At 40.7% G+C, this 13,953-nt stretch overlaps 1 protein-coding gene across 1 annotated transcript in view; it reads left to right on the forward strand.

Annotated features, from left to right (window-relative positions):
• mical1 (microtubule associated monooxygenase, calponin and LIM domain containing 1) overlaps positions 1-9,505 on the forward strand; it is a 51,153-nt gene extending 41,648 nt beyond the window's left edge. The window contains exons 19-26 of the mRNA XM_063014936.1: positions 1,762-2,647; positions 3,182-3,291; positions 3,522-3,629; positions 5,051-5,144; positions 5,293-5,386; positions 7,163-7,236; positions 8,259-8,443; positions 8,581-9,505. Of these exons, the coding sequence (XP_062871006.1) occupies positions 1,762-2,647; positions 3,182-3,291; positions 3,522-3,629; positions 5,051-5,144; positions 5,293-5,386; positions 7,163-7,236; positions 8,259-8,443; positions 8,581-8,778 (1,749 nt within the window). The 3' untranslated portion in view covers positions 8,779-9,505. The remainder of the gene's footprint in view (positions 1-1,761; positions 2,648-3,181; positions 3,292-3,521; positions 3,630-5,050; positions 5,145-5,292; positions 5,387-7,162; positions 7,237-8,258; positions 8,444-8,580) is intronic.
• Positions 9,506-13,953: the final 4,448 nt, after the last annotated feature.

The raw sequence follows: 13,953 nt of genomic DNA on the forward strand, positions 1-13,953 counted from the left end.
TCAGCTGGAATGGGAAGCTTGCTCCACCTTACCTCTAGCTTGTTCTGAAATAAACCTCTCTTGGGTTGGATTTTGCTTATGATGGTGTAATCCGGCAGCTGAAGAAAGAGTTCTGCTGAAATATTATGAAAGAGGGAGCTGGCCTGTGGGACTAAGGTCCTAGATGAATTGGAACTTTGTGAGCCAGACCTTCTCACCCCAACCTTACAAATGTTCCGTTGACCGAACAGTGGCACAAATCTCCTTGTTTTTACACTCACTGTCTATTGTATCAGCTCGACTTACCATATAGAAGCACTTTGTAGTTCTACAATTACTGACTGTATTCCATCTGTTTCTCTGCATGCTTTGTTAGCCCCCTTTCATGCTATTCTTCAATGATCAGGACTCTCCCAGGACCACAACAGAGCAGGTATTATTTGGGTGGTGGATCATTCTCAGCACTGCAGTGACACTAAAATGGTAGTAGTGTGTTAGTGTGTGTTGTGCTTGTATGAGTGGATAAGACACAGCAATGCTGATGGAGTTTTTAAACACCTCACTGTCACTCCTGGACTGAGAATAGTTCACCAACCAAAAATATCCAGCCAACAGCGCCCTATGGGCAGCATCCTTTGACCACTGATAAAGGTCTAGAAGATGACCAACTCAAACAGCAGCAATAGATGAGCGATCGTCTCTGGTTTTACATCTACAAGGTGGACCAACTAGGTGGGAGTGTCTAATAGGGTGGACAGAGAGTGGACATGGTATTTAAAAACTCCAGCAGCGCTGCTGCGTCTGATCCACTCATACCAGCACAACACACACCAACACACCACCACCATGTCATTGCCACTGCAGTGCTGAGAATGATCCACCACCTAAATAATACCTGCTCTGTGGTGGTCCTGACCATTGAAGAATAGCATGAAAGGGGGCTAACAAAGCATGCAGAGAAACAGATGGACTACAGTCAGTAATTGTAGAACAACAATGTTCTATATGGGTGGAGCTGATAAAATGGACAGTGAGTGTAGAAACAAGGAGGGGGTTTTAATGTTATGGCTGATCAGTGTATTTTGTCTAAAGCCTTACCATGAGTTTTGGGGATGGGGGTAGTAACTATCTTTGGAATGGGGCGTCCAACACACTTATGGTCAGATAGATTCTGCCATTTAAGGTTCTGCCACAGCATTTCACTGGTACTCAGGTCAGGACTAGGCCACTCCAAAACCCTGAATCTGACCAGACATTCCATAATTTATGACAAGTTGCCCACAAATTTTAACATTAATGCTAATGTTAGCTATATTCAAAATGTTACTAATTCTTATCTTTGGGGTGTTTTTTTAAATATGACACAGGACTTGGGGTCTGTCTGAAAACCTGATGAGCTCTCTACATAGACAGCTTGTTACATCATCCTATGCACGCTCCACAGAAGAAGGCTGTCTAAATTCTTAGATATCTTAAAATGCTGCTTACTGAGGTGCCTTATTTCGAAGCTATAAACTGACTGATTGACGAGGGAGCATCTGATACCCTTAGTGGTGAAGGCAATCCCAGCCGGTGAAGCCATAATCGCTGTTTATGTAGTGTGTCTAAATAATCTGCCTTATAAGTTTGATGTCTTATTAGAATCCTATCTACTTAGGCAGCTGCCTAGGTAGGCGGTAGGCAGCAAGGCAGCTTACTAGGTTTTCAGACAGACCCATTATTAGTTTATGATGTTTTAGTTCTGTCTATTAAATTTAATGCATTTGTTTATTGTCCGTCCAGGAGTTTCACCAGAACAATCAGAATGAGCAGATTGAGGAACAGAATGAAACAAACAAAGAAAACAAAACTCAGCCCAATGAAGACATAGGGTCAAGTGATTCTCCTAAATTGCGCCGCTCAGTGAGACGAAAAAGCTCCTATAAGATCTCCATAGACCCAGACAGTAATGAAACTGCAGAGTCTAACAGCTTCAAAGATGATGAAGACCAGCTGGCATTCACTGGTGCCAAAGACGCCCAGCCCGAAATGCCTACGGAGAGCCAGACACAGTCAAATGACAGTGATCACCAAAATGAAGAGAAGTCCCCTTGTCCTGTCACCAACCCTGTGCCAGCACCACGCAGTTCTCGAACGCTGACTTCCCCGCCAACCCCTAAACCTCGCACTATCCAAAACATAGTGTCATCATCCTCTGAAACTAAAAAGAGCCAGGAACCGACAGACGCCACCACCGAAAAGTCAACGTTACCGACCTCTGATAAGCAAGAAACGCTTCAACCTCTGCCTGCCAGCACAGAAAATGGCCCTAAAAATGACAGAGAATCCAAACCCAAGCAATCGCTCAAGAAACTCCAGTTGTCCACAGAAGAAAAGTCACAGCTGATGAACTTTAGCTTCAGCCAGGATTCGGATTCAGAGACGCCAGCATCCTCGTCATCAACCTCTTCATCCTCCAGGCCCCAGGATGGTGCTGGAGGGGAGGAGGATGAGTACTGGAATGGCACTTCATGGGGCAGCCACCGGCTGAAGAAGAATCGGCGGGGTTTGAGAAGGAAGGAGGAGCCGCAGAAAGACTTAGGAAAAGTCAGGTCCAAATTCTCACCCTGGAACCTGTCCTCGCCTCGGCTGCAGCATCGTTTCAGCGTGCTCCACATCCATCCTGCAGGTACAAAATGATTAGCCTTACTAAGCTTGATTTATAAAGTTTAAAGATCAGCGGAGACCAAATCAGAACATGTGTGAACAAGGATGGCCGTGCCAAAAGTTGAGTTTCAGCCACACCCATTGCCGGCAGGCAGAGCTGAGATTCAATATGCTGTATTTGAGATCCCAGCTCTGGTGTTTAGCGTGTGTTTTACCACTGCGCCACCTGAGCGGCCGCCGGAAAGTAGGCAACAGTTTTGAATTGGAAGAGTAGTTTAATTTGTATGTGTTGTTTTTAATGCAATTTCTTGATTATTATTTGTTTGTTTTTGTACATGGTAAAGCCGAAAGCAGTGACAAATAATTCTTGTAACAAATACTTGCTTAAATCCATGTGTTGACAATAAATACCAATTAACAAAAATAATACCATGTTTTTGGAGGCTACAACAAACTGTCATTGAGAAATCAATGTTTTCAATCAAGAGAAGGAAAGTACACTGGTTATTGTTATTAATTTTGACATAACAAACCAGCTGGTTTATTTCATTAACAGCAAGAGTTCAGGAGAATTCCGACGATGAAGTTGACGCTGATGCTGCTGACGATGAAGATGAGGAAGAGAATGAAGAGACTCTCATGCTGGATCACATAGTGGATGGCGAGGTAAACTATCACAAACCTTATTTATCAAGCACATATACACTCAGTAGGTGTTAGCCACAGATATGCCCTTGAGGAACAGATGCACCCTCTAACATTCTGTGCATATTAAAAGTTATTCTTCTCGTTCAAGGTGAAATGTCTTGTTTAGGACACCAGCTGAATGCAAAATGCTTTTATAATGTGTTTACTTGGAATGTTGTTTTGGAATGTGTTCTGATTTACGGTTTCAGTCTGTACCTGTAAAACTGTCTGAGGAAGAGAAACAGGAGCTGATGAAGATGAGGACTTTGGAGAGAAGAGCCAAGATGAGTGAACTGCAGCGTTTGCGCAAAGCTCAGGTTAGAAACTGTGCACTGTGTTTAAAATCCACCAAAAGAAAGATGTACACTATATCGACAAAAGTATTTACTCACCCATCCAAATCGTTGTATTCAGGTGTTCCAATCACTTCCAATGGCCACAGGTGTATAAAACCAAGCACCTAGGCATGCAGACTGCTTCTACAAACATTTGTGAAAGAATGAGCTCAGTGAATTCCAGCATGGTACCGTGATAGGATGCCACCTGTGCAACAAGTCCAGTGGTGAAATTTCCTCACTTCTGAATATTCCACAGTCAACTGTCAGTGGTATTATTTGTTATAACTGGAAGCGATTGGGAACGGCAGCAACTCAGCCACAATGTGGTAGCCACGTAAAATGACAGAGCGGGGTCAGCGGCTGCTGAGGCACATAGTGCGCAGAGGTCGCCAACTTTCTGCAGAGTCAATCGCTACAGACCTCCAAACTTCATGTGGCCTTCAGATTAGCTAGAACAAGAACAGTGCGTAGAGAGCTTCATGGAATGGGTTTCCATGGCCGAGCAGCTGCATCCAAGCCTTACATCACCAAGCGCAATGCAAAGCGCCTGATGCAGTGGTGTACAGCACGCCGCCACTGGACTCTAGAACAGTGGAGACGTGTTCTCTGGAGTGACGAATCACGCTTCTCCATCTGGAAATTCGATGGATGAGTCTGGGTTTGGTGGTTGCCAGGAGAACGGTGCTTGTCTGACTGCATTGTGCCAAGTGTAAAGTTTTGTGGAGGGGGGATTATGATTATGGAGCTCGGCAACTTAGTTCCAGTGAAAGGAACTCTTAATGCTTCATATAAAGAGATTTTGGACAATTTCATGCTCCCAAGTTTGTGAGAACAGTTTGGGGATGGCCCCTTCTTGTTCCAACATGACTGCACACCAGTGCACAAAGCAAGGTCCATAAAGACATGGATGAGTGAGTTTGGTGTGGAAGAACTTGACTGGCCTGCACAGAGTCCTGACCTCAACCCGATAGAACACCTTTGGGATGAATTAGAGCGGGGACTGCTAGCCAGGCCTTCTCATCCAACATCAGTGTCTGACCTCACAAATGCACTTCTGGAAGAATGGTCAAAAATTCCCATAAACACACTCCTAAACCTTGTGGAAAGCCTTCCCAAAAGAGTTGAAGCTGTTATAGCTGCAAAGGGTGGGCCGTCATCATAATAAACCCTATGGATTAAGAATGGGATGTCACTCAAGTTCATATGACAATATGACACTGTGACTTTGTAATATGATGTGGTATTATTTACAATATTTTAAATTAAGAGCTAGTCCACTGGTCTGTAGCTGAAGGCTTTATTTTCTGAAGAGGTATTTAAAAGATTGTATATGATAATTGACTTTGACCATATTGTTTCTGCTGTCTTTTTTTCTCCATGTGTCTGTGTGTGATCTGTAGTCAATCCAGAGAAGGCTGGAAGAAATCGAGGTGACATTTAAAGACCTGGAGGAGAAGGGAGTGGTGCTCGAGAGATCCCTCAGAGGACAGCCAGGTATCTTTTTAACACGTTCTTTACCTACTCACATATTCATATGTAGTGCATTCAGAAAGTATTCAGAACTTTTTGTTCACTTTTTGTTCTGGATTTGATTTATAATGGACATAAGTGCTATTTAACCTAGTAAACCTTTTTTCCACAGGTTCTGATACCTCATCAGACATGATTGACCAGTGGATAGAACTGGTCGAGCAGAAGAACGCACTGGTTTCAGAGGAGTCTGATCTCATGGTGGCGTAAGTGCTCAGTACATCCTTTTAGTATTGTACTACTAGATTTGTGCAGAGTTGAGAATTAATGGAATCCAATTAATGGTAACACTGGTAAAAATATTTGACCATCTATAAATATAAATACAGGTGACCAGGTGGTGCAGTGGGATGTTTATATATATATATATATAAACACTGATCATCCATAACATTAAAACCACCTCCTTGTTTCTACACTCACCATTTTATCAGCTCCACCCATATAGAGCACTCTATAGCTCTACAATTACTGACTGTAGTCCATCTGTTTCTCTACATACTTTTTTAGCCTGCTTTCACCCTGTTCTTCAATGGTCAGGACTCCCACAGGACCACCACAGAGTAGGTATTATTTAGGTGGTGGATCATTCTCAGTACTGCAGTGACACTGACATAGTGGTGTTGTGTTAGTGTGTGTTGTGCTGGTATGAGTGGATCAGACACAGCAGTGCTGCTGGAGTTTTTAAATACTGTGTCCACTCACTGTCCACTCTATTAGACACTCCTACCTAGTTGGTCCACCTTGTAGATGTAAAGTTAGAGACGATTGCTCATCTGACACTGCCCTCGGGGCACTGTTGGCTGGTTATTTTTGGTTGGTGGACTATTCTCAGTCCAGCAGTGACAGTGAGGTGTTTAAAAACTCCATCAGCGCAGCTGTGTCTTATCCACTCATACCAGCACAACACACACTAACACACCACCACCATGTTAGTCTCACTGCAGTGCTGAGAATGATCCAACACCCAAATAATACCTGCTCTGTGGTGGTCCTGACCATTGAAGACAGTGAGTGTAGAAACAAGGAGGTGGTTTTATTGTTATGGCTGATCGGTGTATATTTAAAGTCTACCACTTTTACTAATTTACTATACACTATATAGGCAAAAGTATAAAGTATTTGGACACCTGAACATAAACTTGTTGATCAAGAAAGCTTCAATTGATGTTACAGTTCATTCCAAATCTGTTCAGTGGGGCTAAGGTCAGAGCTCTGTGCAGGACAATGGAGTTTCTATAAACCAAGCTTTTCTTCATCTCATTATAGGGGCCAAATCAAATCAAATCAAGTCAAGTCAAATTTATTTTTATAGCGCTTTTTATAATAGACATTGTCTCAAAGCAACTTTACAGAATCCCTGACCAACAGACCAAAAACCTTGAGAGGAACCAGACTCAGCAGGGACCCCCATCCTCCTTGGGTGGCACAATCATGCTGACACAGGAAAGGGCCTTCCTTAAATGGTTGCTGCAAAATTGGAAGCATATCATTTATTTTATATAATCAATTTATTGCACATTTAGCAATTGCTGTGGTTTAAACACATGACTTATAATTATAAGTGGTGTCCTAATACTTTTGCCCATACAGTGCACTTTAGTGAATATATATTTACATTTGATCTGCATGTATAGTGAAGTCCTTCCAACCCATACCATTGTCTTATATATTGAAACCAAGGGTAAATTTGCAGCATTATTTTCTAGAACAAGTCAACGTACACTGTGTGTACATTTAAAGTGAATATGTGCCTTACAGGACACCATGTCTCCTTGTTGCTCCTGGCAACCTCTGATCTATACATCTAATGCCTATTAACTGAATGTGGTAGCTGATTGGGTGTTTTTAAGCTGAGCTAAATTTAACATACATTTACATATCATAAAGCTGTTCACCCCTCCCCCCGGCCCCAAGCTAAATCTCACAGTGATGTGACAGCGCAGTTGTGACATTCTGTCTGCTTCACTGTGGCTCCTCAGGTCTCGACAGCTGGAACTGGAGGACAAGCAGAGCATGCTGGAGATGGAGCTGCGGCGATATATGGAAATCGACGGTATAATAGAACAGCTTTTTTAACTTAATTTAGCATTGGAACTTTATACTGCAATGGTTTTTATAACTGAGTCATGTGCACGTCTGCTAAATTATGTTAATACCAGAAGGAAAAAAAATACTTTTAGCTGTAAACTAATTGTTAAGCATTAAGGGACAAGTTCATGTGTGTAAAATTTATATTTAAATACCAAGTTACAAATTTTATGCAAATAAATGACAGTATGAGATAACAAATGAGATACACCGATCAGCCATAACATTAAAACCACCTCCTTGTTTTTACACTCACTGTCCACTTTGTAGTTCTACAATTACTGACTGTAGTCCATCTGTTTCTCTGAATGCTTTGTTAGCCCCCTTTCATGCTGTTCTTCAATGGTCAGGACCCCCACAGGACCACTACAGAGCAGGTATTATTTAAGTGGTGGATCATTCTCAGCACTGCAGTGACACTGACATGTGTGGTGTGTTAGTGTGTGTTGTGCTGGTATGAGTCGATAAGACACAGCAGCGCTGCTGGAGTTTTTAAATACCATGTCCACTCTATTAGACACTTCTACCTAGTTGGTCCACCTTGTAGATGTTGAGTCAGAGACGATCGCTCATCTATTGCTGCTGTTTGAGTTGGTCATCTTCTAGACCTTCCATTAGTGGTCACAGGACGCTGCCCATGGGGCGCTGTTGGCTGGATATTTTTGGTTGGTGGGCTATTCTCGGTCCAGCAGTGACAGAGAGGTGTTTAAAAACTCCATCAGCATTGCTGTGTCTTATCCACTCATACCAGCATAACACACACTAACACACCACCACCATGTCAGTGTCACTGCAGTGCTGAGAATTATCCACCACCCAAATAATACCTGTGGGGGTCCTGACTATTAAAGAACAGCATGAAAGTGGAGCTGATAAAGTGGACAGTGAGTGTAGAAACAAGGCGGTGGTTTTAATGTTTTGGCTGATCAGTGTATTTTACTAATATTGTTACTAACATATTCATCGCATATGTGTATGTGTATGCAGAGTCTAAGAAAACTCCAGAGCAACAGGCACGGGAGGAGCAGATCCTACAGGAGATGCTAGAAGTGGTGGACATGAGGAATTCTCTTGTAGCCTTTCTGGAGGAAAAGAGACTTAAAGAGATTAATGAAGAACAGCTGGCTTCCTCACTGCTAGAGAATAAGAGACTTTCTATCGCAGGAGCCCAGGTACACTGGGCGTAAGATGGCACACGCATGTACAGACAGACTTAACAGACCACTTCCAGACTTTGTGCTGAAGCTTGAAGATTCAAACCAAAGACTAAATGCCTGTGAGCCTGTGACTTATAACTGTGTGCACTTAGGTTCCAGTGCTGCAAGGCGGACTGAGGCTACGTATGAAAGACACCCCTGACTGTTCCAGAAAGATTTGGATTTTTTTAACCACCATCACAGCCTTCACTGCCGAGTCACAGCCTAAAGAGAGTCAGTGGAAGCTCCCCGTTGTAGCTAGCGTATTTTTTTTTATACAGGATGTATCAGTCACTGTATTGGGAATATAAAAGTATTCAACTATTATAATAAATTATATTTACCAAGACTGTCTGCTAATTACATAATCAATCTGGATGATACATGTTTATAACATCATTATAAAAGTCATTTATGATGGTATTTCAGTTCTGTTGCTGCTGCTTATCGACAACATGCTATAACCTGGATATCAATGGCAATGCTGTAAATGACAGAAGAAGCCATATGCTTATTGGATATCCCACTTTACAAGATTCACAATATTTTGTCTGATTTAATCCCAGTTGATGGTACAATTTATCCAAGTGTTGGATAGACAGAGAACGTGATTAATTTATTACATGTGTTAACTGGTATGGCTGAAACACCAGAGTTTAATAAACGAAAGGGGTGTCCACATACTTTCGACCATATGGTACATATATTTGTTATTATTATTATTATTGTTATTGTTTTTTTCCACAAGAAAAGAAATTGCTAAGGGAGGTGGTGTTAAAGCTCAGGGTTCTGCGATGTGATCTGTTTAATTATTCCAATTCAACCTCCATTAAACAGTAGATGTGTTTCAGTTTGGATGGTTTAGAAGTTTGCTGTTGACTGATGGGTGATGATCGGTAGTGTGATTTAGTTGAGACAGATGTAAAATGTTAGTAAAAGTTGTCAAATTTTATTTTTGGCTTATTTTTTCTTTAACATTGTATTTCCTTTAAACTAAATACACAGTATTCTAAAAATAAAAATAAATAAATGCTGTATATGGACATCTGTTGACTTTTTGCAGAATTAGTCGCTGATGTTTATGTGTTTGTTGTGCATGTTATATTATCTTCTGTGTACTAAATGACCTGAACTGTACCTGAAATATTATGTCCCTGACATACTGAGGCCGCTCAGGTGGCGCAGCAGTAAAAACACACGCTGCAACCAGAGCTGGATCTCGGATACATCGTATCGAATCTCGGCTCTGCCTTGCCGGCTGAGGCTGAGCGGTCACATGAACAACGATTGGCCTGTTGTTCAGATGGGCGGGACTAAGCCAGATATGGGTCTCTCTCTGTCAGACTGGTGCAATTATGACCTCTGCTGGCTGATTAGAGGCACATACACAGAGATGAGGAAAGAGTGCTTTTAGGGGGTGTCTCTTCGTACACAACGCTAGGTGGCACAACACTCGTCAATGTGTGGGTGATCAGATGCATACGGCTTGCTGCCCACGTGTCGGAGGGGGCATGGGTAAGCTTCGATCTCCTCGGTCAGAGCAGGGATTGGCATAGGCAGAGAGGAAGCATGATGCAATTGGACATGCTAAAGGGGGAGAAAAAAGGGAAGAAAATGCATAACAAAAAAAGCGCACTCCTCGGTTCGAAACTCGGCATTGCCACAGGGTGGCTGGGCGCCATCTAGCGGGCATAATTGGTAGTGCCTGCAGCAGACACTAATTGGCCACCGTGTCTGCTGGGGGGAGGGGCTACGATTACCAGACTATGTGGGTGGGGTCTTCAAATGCTGATTGACAGATAGAGGCATCTGTGCAGAATGTATGGGTGAAAAAAAGGGGCCCGCTAGGACTGCGCACGTGTCGGAGGAGACGTGCGCAGCAACATACCCTCCACGAATGCAATCGCGGATCCCCAGCAGCAGAAGACAAAATGGACTACACTAAATTAGGAGAAAATGCATCAAAAAATAGAAAAAAAAAATCACATTTGATACCACAGACAGAAAGTTGTGTGTTAAGGGTTGTGTCCTTTAAATATGCAAAATAATACTTGCAACTTCACTGAACACCAGCAAAATTAGTTACCAAATGTGGAGTAAATTATTATTACAAGAATTAATCTGATGCACAGATTTAACCATGGCTACAGTAACATTGGTGAGAGGACAATAATACATTTATTAGGATTTTATCGTCACGTTTTACACACTTTGGTTACATTCATGACAGAACAGGTAGTTACTGGTTACACAAGATTAATCAGTTTACAAGTTTAATGTAAAACACAGTCATGGACAATTTTGTATTTGGGTCATTCTATAATTTGGGGTACATTTCACATCACCAAAAAAGTACAAAAACAGTGTTCTCTCTCAATAAAACAATCAGTGGTTCAAGTTAATATATTCCTTTAGTGTAACATATCCACTAGTTGCAAAGCTTAAACATTATTTTTTTTTTAATTTTTATTTAAAAGGGACAGTAGATGTAGACTACTAGGTAACTTAGTTGACAGGTAACATAGTTGACAATTTCCCTATTTTGACCCATAACTTCAGTGGTAGACCTTGCCTGGCTGACCACATGTCATTTCTTGAACAGAATAACGTTTAATTTGAACATACATTTGAATAAAAATTATTTTAAAAAATTGTAACCATGACAATGTATGTAACATAGTTGACAGTCAATTAATATACTCATTGACAATGTTCTATTATAGATAAAATATTTTAAAAAATAAGAGAACATTCACCACAGTTTGTTCAATATACCCTCCACAGAGATAAATGATATCATGTAATGCTGGTCACATAGTTTTAGAACAAACCATTTTTGAGTTGCTGAGTGGAGTTCTGTTAGTAACATAGTTGACAGAAGTTTTGCAGACATTAATAAATAAAGATATTTAAATTATTTAAAAGAGAAACTCAATTTTAAAATATTATTTTTCTTTAGTATTTAAACTTTTGAAATAAAAATTAAAAATAGATGTTGTTGCCCTTAATGATTTTATTCGTTATTTTGAAACCAAGGCACCCTCAACTTAAAAAACGGACACAGCAAAAACTGTTCATTTAGGAACATCATGACAAATTTCAAGCTAAATAAAGCATAGGATGCACATAATGTTTTTGTGAGATTACAACATGTTTTCCATTAATAGGTAAAATATGACATTTTTAAAGAAAATAGTTAGAATAAATATAATTATTATCATTGGACATGGAATGTACCCCAAATTATAGAATGACCCATTTGCAATTCAACCTCACTTGCATGTCTTTGGACTGTGGAAGAAAATCGGCGCTCAGAAGTGGGGATAACATGCAAACTCCACAGGAGAATACGTTTCTGTTCAAGATAAGGACAACAACAATGAGCTTTATTGTCAAAATTTTTTTGAATATCAGAGACGGTAATGTAGATGCAGTCAGCTACTGCACACATGTTGGAGTGGGCGTGTGTTAGAGTGGAGGTCAAAATCAGAAGAAAATAAGTGTAATGCAATCGGATAATTGGATACGACTAGATTGGGAGGAAAATTGGGGAGAAAATGCAAAAAAAAAAAAAAAAAGGGGGGGGGGGGGAAGAAAAAACTGCTTACTATACAGGTTTGTTGCACAAAAATGGGACTGAAAAAAGCAGAATTCTGTGCTATCCAAACCATTTCTATGAATATAGAAGAGCAAGATTTTAGATTTTAAACCATGCAGTAATATAGCATGAATAGTTGGATACTTTTATTATGAAGCCACAAATGATTCCTTCTTTTTATGCAACAATATAGTATATTTAGTATAGTTTATAGTTTATATGTTCCTGAGATTTATTTATTGATGTATAACCTTACTGTATTTTAGTATTTTGTTAAAGAGCAAGCTCACATTTATTTCAGACTGATGTTTATTTACAATTACTATTTTTTTTATGATAAAGCTGAAGGTTGGAAGAGCTAAGTCACCCGGCAAAACCAGGCAAGACGACTCTAATTAGAGTTGTTCTTATTTTAATGATCAGGTCACTAAACATATACTGTACATTTGTGAGCCATAAGATGGATTGTATTTACTAATTCTTAGTAGAGTAGTATGTTGTTTAATTGTGGCCTGCACCAGTACACCACAACCACCAGAGGGCGTGCTGTATCAGCATGAGAAGACCAGGTACACCTTAAAGTCAAAATAAAGTATATAGCAGTTTTCTCCATGGTATTGACTCTGCTAAAACATGAACAACATGGACTCAAAGCATTTTTAAAACATGTTAACTAAAACCTCCCCTTTGTGCAGCCTTCCTTTGTTGAAATAGCAACTATAACAAAAATACTTCTATGATGTTTAATGGGCTTGTAGAACATGTAAAGGGTACAAAACCAATCCTTCATACAGAATCTGTATAGATCCTTCAGATTCTGAGGCGCATCCCTTTGTCCTCTTGTCTTTAGCTCATCCCACAGGTTTTCTATTGTGTTTTACCCTGTTCTTCAATGGTCAGGACCCCCACTACAGAGCAGGTGTTATTTGGATGGTGGGTCATTCTCAGCACTGCAGTGACACTGACATGGTGGTGGTATGTTAGTGTGTGTTGTGCTGGTATGAGTGAATAAGACACATCACTGCTGATGGAGTTTTTAAACACCCCACTGTCACTGCTGGACTGAGAATAGTCCACCAACCAAAAATATCCAGCCAACAGCGCCCCATGGGCAGCGTCCTGTGACCACTGATGAAGGTCTAGAAGATGACCAACTCAAACAGCAGCAATAGATGAGCGATCGTCTCTGACTTTACATCTACAAGGTGGACCAACTAGGTAGGAGTGTCGAATAGAGTGGACAGTGAGTGGATATTTAAAATCTCCAGCAGCGCTGCTGTGTCTGATCCACTCATACCAGCACAACACACTCTAACACACCACCACCATGTCAGTGTCACTGCAGTGCTGAGAATGATCCACCATCTAAATAATACCTGCTCTGTGGTGGTCCTGTGGGGGTCCTGACCATTGAAGAACAGCATGAAAGGTGGCTAACAAAGCATGCAGAGAAACAGATGTAGTCAGTAATTGTAGAACTACAAAGTGATTCTATATGGTAAGTGGAGCTGATAACATGGACAGTGAGTGTAGAAACAAGGAGGTGGTTTTAATGTTATTGCTGATCGGTGTGTATATAATATACTTGATTTTTGTGATTTTTAATGGACTGATTAAAGTATTATTAAAATGATACAATTTTAGGGTTGCAGGTTTATGCAACAAATCAGTCCTCTCTGTGATTCTGTGTTGGAAATCTAGGGCAGCGTTTATGTAAAGGGCTTAGAGAATTGTATTATCTCCTTTCCGCACGTCACTACTTTAAACTCTCTGAGTGTTTATGTAAGTCGAATGGAAGCAGAGCCACCAACACGTTTTCTAATCACAAGGTTAAGGGATGAATAATCAGCACTACATTTATTTATGTATTAATCATTAGACTTTTCAT

Source organism: Trichomycterus rosablanca, chromosome 19 (genome assembly GCF_030014385.1).
Source record: "Trichomycterus rosablanca isolate fTriRos1 chromosome 19, fTriRos1.hap1, whole genome shotgun sequence".
Classification (NCBI taxonomy): Eukaryota; Metazoa; Chordata; class Actinopteri; order Siluriformes; family Trichomycteridae; genus Trichomycterus; species Trichomycterus rosablanca.